The sequence below is a fragment of the Priapulus caudatus genome, unplaced genomic scaffold (assembly GCF_000485595.1).
Source record: "Priapulus caudatus unplaced genomic scaffold, Priapulus_caudatus-5.0.1 Scaffold1599, whole genome shotgun sequence".
Taxonomy (NCBI): Eukaryota; Metazoa; Priapulida; class Priapulimorpha; order Priapulimorphida; family Priapulidae; genus Priapulus; species Priapulus caudatus.
The window spans coordinates 37941-42940 of NW_014578660.1; the positions used below are offsets into that span (position 1 = coordinate 37941).

General features: G+C 41.1%; 1 protein-coding gene across 1 annotated transcript in view; it reads right to left on the reverse strand.

Moving 5' to 3' along the window:
- Positions 1 to 5000, reverse strand: part of LOC106817115 (kinesin-like protein KIF2A) — a 29623-nt gene that overhangs the window by 22699 nt on the left and 1924 nt on the right. The window contains exons 2-3 of the mRNA XM_014821765.1: positions 4407 to 4447; positions 463 to 570 (exon numbers count right to left, since the gene is read on the reverse strand). Of these exons, the coding sequence (XP_014677251.1) occupies positions 463 to 570; positions 4407 to 4447 (149 nt within the window). The remainder of the gene's footprint in view (positions 1 to 462; positions 571 to 4406; positions 4448 to 5000) is intronic.

Sequence of the window (5000 nt, forward strand, 5' to 3'; positions counted from 1 at the left end):
GAGGGTGGGTCTACCCATCTACTAACGTAGTATATAGTATATAGTAGTGCACTAGGGGGGAGGAGGGAGGGAAGTAGGAGAGATGGTAGCAGTGTGCACAGTGTAAGATGGCATACTCCTGCCTCCCATGGTTGCAGGGAATAGGTGGCGCCACGTAGGCACGTTTGATTCAGCGCACTACGTTAGTAGATGGGTAGAACCACGTCTGGGACCCTATTCCTCTTAACACACACACACGTGTGTGTATCTAACTGTTCTTATTCACCCCGCGAGTGTTGTCTCACCTACTCCACCTGTTCCCACACGTTTGTATCTCTACCTCCCCCTCCCCCAACACCCCCCGCCCGCTCATTCTCGCACGGTGTCTCTGCCTCCACCGCACCCCGCCCCCTCCCCCGCCCCCGCCCCCTCCCCCGCCGTGCGCGGTGTCTGTGGTGGTGGTGAGTGGGTGAGTGCTAGTACCTGTAGTACGGCTTGTAGATCTAGCTGGCTGGCCGGCATTCTGTTGCTGCAATTCCCCGTTCTGCTCAGCCAGGGGACGTGCGGCATAGCTAACACGCGATTTCTTGTCTACGGGCAAAAGCAAGAAACAAGAAAGCAAAATAACGACACATACACACACACATACGTGCGTGAAACGATGGCATGCGATTATAAATGCAGATGCCACGGCCGCTCGTGCTGCGACGATAAAAAAAATATATCGCTACTTTTTATATCTGTACATTTTTTGGGAAAATAATTTCTCTTCTCTAGCTTCTCGTAAGGAGTAGGGCCTCGCAAACGGGGGTTCCGTTGGGTTAGGTTGTTGGCCATCTCTTATTGGTCAGTACAGTTTTAGTAGCGATATATTCTTGGTGCGGTCGAAGTAATACACACAGATTATTACGAGGTGATGAGATTCCTAATCACGTGCCAACGATGTGTGAACCAAATATATAGTTTTATGCACGCTAAACAACCACAAATAAAGGCAGCTTTATGCATGCTTGAAAAACAATTGAGACAAAATGTGAAGGAATGTGAAAAAGCTATATAAAGGCAATAAACGGTGCACAAAAATATTTGTTTAAACACGGCTCTATATGTTAGACACAAAGGTAAATGGATTCATATTAAAAAATAAACTGACGAAGAAATGTGGGAAAGATGTATCAAATCAATAAAAAACAGTTTTAATTCGTTTTGCCACGACGAAAAACATTCACTTGTTGCTAGGTACGCCCACATTCTACAAAATCTTAAAAAGAACACTTTTAAATACTGTCAGAAAATGCATAGCTAGAGAGGTATGATTTTAACTTCCAGGACACTCCATGTCATCAAACATTTAATATTAATAATAAAAGCCTATTTTTCAGGACTTTTCAGACGAATTAAACGTCATTCTAACATTCCAGGACGTTCCATGCTTTCCTGGACCCGCACTAACCCTGCTCGCCGTTCCTAAACCGTTCGAGAACATGTTGCGAACAGCATTATAGTGAACGGCAGGCATGCTTACAGTGGGAACATCGGGAGATGAAGGGAAGGAGGCTACAGACATCAACTACTGCAGCTGTCAGTGGGAGCCCTGCTACCGGCAGCAGCCTGGAAGGCCCGTTACTATTTATTGCAGCTAGGCGAAGAGGCAAACATAGTCCGTTTACAGTCGTTGCCGGGCAACCAATAACCAATCAATACAGCTCATTCCCAAACACAGCTGCGCCGGGAGGAAGGGAAATAGAATAGTAATTGCTCTAGGCTCTGCAACTACTCACTGATAATTGCTAATAGCGGTACGGAGCAAGAAAAAAATCCCACCGAAAAATTCCGAGAGCGCACATGAGTCAGTTTATCATTAAAAAAGCATTGCAGCGGTCTGCTTGATTGATATTCCGTAGAGGAGGCCAAAAATAGAACACACACTTCCATAGCTGACCAATTTCACGCATCATTAACACAGACGGGTTTCTATAGCCGAAAAAATAAAAATGCTGCAAAAAACTTTTCCGCGATTTAGATTTGTTTTCTCGGTGGCATGCCACACGTTTCTACCATCTAGCAGAACTTCACTTAAAATGTATTTATGAGGCTTGAGCAGTGTTAAGCACACACTTACCTACGCTCATAGGGTCTATGTCCCCCAGGGTACTGCCGGAACGTACCCTGGGTACGGTCCGGTATACCGGAACGTACCTTGGTAACTATTTGATATGGTTAGGGTTAGGGTTAGGGTTAGGGTTAGGGTTAGGGTTAGGGTTAGGGTTAGGGTTAGGGTTCGGGTTAGGGAGTAGGCGTAGGCGACTCCCTAGACTCGTTAGTGGAGTAGACGAGGTACGGTTCGGCATATTAGATAGTACCAGGGTACGTTCCGGCAGTACCCCGGGGAACATAGACCCTCTCAGCCTTACCTACACTTACTATGCTTCATGATGCTGGGCGTGTTCTAAACAATTATGTTCCAACATAATACAAACCATTCCTTTTTATCAATGAATGACAACAATTGGACTCAAGTATTTGTGCAAAGGGTGGGGTGGGCATAGATACAGCCTATCCCTTGAAATTGACAGCTTTTCACTTAGTGACGGTTAGAAAGAAAGCATCGTGGAAGTGAACCAGCGGAGAACTGTGGTTCTCAATCTCATGTAATTTTCCACTTCCTTCTAACAGTTTCTCTCTATTCTATTCTAACGTATACTGTTGTTTAGTGCAAGCAATCAACATTACACGTGGAAGCCCTGACAATCTAAAATTACCCACATACCACATAATATATATATATCTACGCACATCTATTTCTATACACTTTTTTTCATGAGAGCCTGCGGGGAGTGTATTTAAATTATTGTTGACATAGAAATCAAATAAAGTGCAAGCAGGAACCTGCTAAACCTATAGATTCATGCTGTATGTATGCAGCATACAGCACGCATACCGCAAATGTAGCAATCAGTACTTGGTGCAGCAAACTACATCACACAGACTGCAGTGGTAACATGACATAACATCACGAGTGTATAATATATAGTCAGGAGTGAATAATAATAGATTCTATTATTATTCACTCATAGTGCATCTCTATATTATATATATAGATAGATAGATAGATAGATAATAGGTTTATTGCAAAACTAGTGTTAACAACGTTACAATTAAAATAAATTTTGCAAACAAGATATCATCAGGCAGTATAAAACTGAAATTGATGATATTTAAAATAATATATGTCCCATGGTAAGACATAGATATCACTTAAAGCAGCAATATGCGCATCCAAACGCTAATTTCTCCAGTACTAGATTAGCAAATACTTCGTGTCATGCATAATCACACTACCTTATGACAAAATAAACTCTAGTTCCTCCCATTTCACTGCGCGTTTGCTTAAAACCCACAAGAAAGAGGTGCGAAATCTGGCAATCTGGCGCCAACGCCAAATTATTTGCCAAACAATTTAGCCCCGAATCGGTTAGGTGACGTCACATGTTGCTACGGGTTGCACCCGCAGTACGGTTGCTTGGCAGAGCAACGCGAACGTGTCAACAATATCGGAGAATTTGAACAACATCAATTGGAGGTATTTCCAAATACCTTTTATAAGACAACACGCAGTGAAATGGGAGGAACTAGAGTTTATTTTGTCATAAGGTAGTATGAATGATTATGCATGACACGAAGTATTTGCTAGTCTAGTACTGGAGAAATTAGCGTTTGGATGCGCATATTGCGGCTTTAAAATGTTGGTTCGTAAAATTATATCACTACAACTAAAAACCGTCTTTAGTACATATGCTCCTGATATCATCATAACATCTCAGCATTAGCCGAATATTATGTGTAATATCAAGATAATTTTTTGAGAAACAACTTGTCAAGGCTAAACAGATCACAGTAAAGCGTGACTACAAAAAGAAACATAAAACAAGAAACGTTAAGGCCATCCTTAAAAAATTCTATGTTTGCTGTCTCCCGACCCATGATTTTTTTAGTGGGTAGGTAAGTAGGTCTTTTTTTTGTGAGGCATAATAGTTATTTTAAGTCTGTCCTCATGTTTGCCACACATGCTTTGTGTTTCAGTCTTAACTATAAAAAATGTTTAAAAAAAAATAATATGAAACCCAAAATGTAAAAAAAAAACTTTTGGGTCGCGGCTATTTTCGTGAGTCGGTCGGAGGACAGCAAACATATAATTTTTTAAGGATGGCCCAACCAGTAAAAACACACAATGCAAAAAAAAATTTTAATGTTGACAAAATGAAAACTCATGTTGATGTTGTAACTAATACAGATAAAAACACACGTTTTTTTTAGAATTCGAGTAAACAGACTTTGGGATACTGAGCATAACATATATTAACTATAAACCTTGTACCCACCCCGGCACATAAAAGTAAAACCATGCATTAACATAAAATCCACACTTACTTTTTGTAACTCTAACAGAATCAGATGACTTGGAAACCTGAAAACAAAACGTTGGGAGTGTTTAACCTAACTTAGTTATTTAAAAAAATACAGTGAAACATCTACTCGCAGATTTAAATGAAAACTAATGAACGCTTCTACGTGTTGCACTTTCACTCAAAAATATCTTATCATAACAAAAAGCTCAGACAAGAATCTGTTGTTAATTCGAATGCAGTAGCTCTCACGAAACAGAGATAACGACTACATTTAATTAGCGAGTATAAACGTGGTACAATAATAATTAGTTTCCTTACTCTAATTAAATTAATTTCAAACTAAAGACTGAATGGAATGGAATTACGATATCTAATGAAATGGATGTTAACCAATTCTTAAATGCAGCGACGCGTGAGGAGAGAAGCAATCGTCGTCGCCACGGCAACGCGCTCGACATTGTCGGTCGCCACGGTAACGCGTGCACGTTACGTCATACCCTACCTTGCTCACGCCATTGACAACATTGCGGTTGTCGTCATCAACTTCCTCATCCTCATCGCCGCAAGCAAGCAAGCAAGCAAGACAGAAACAACACTAAACTCTCATGATTC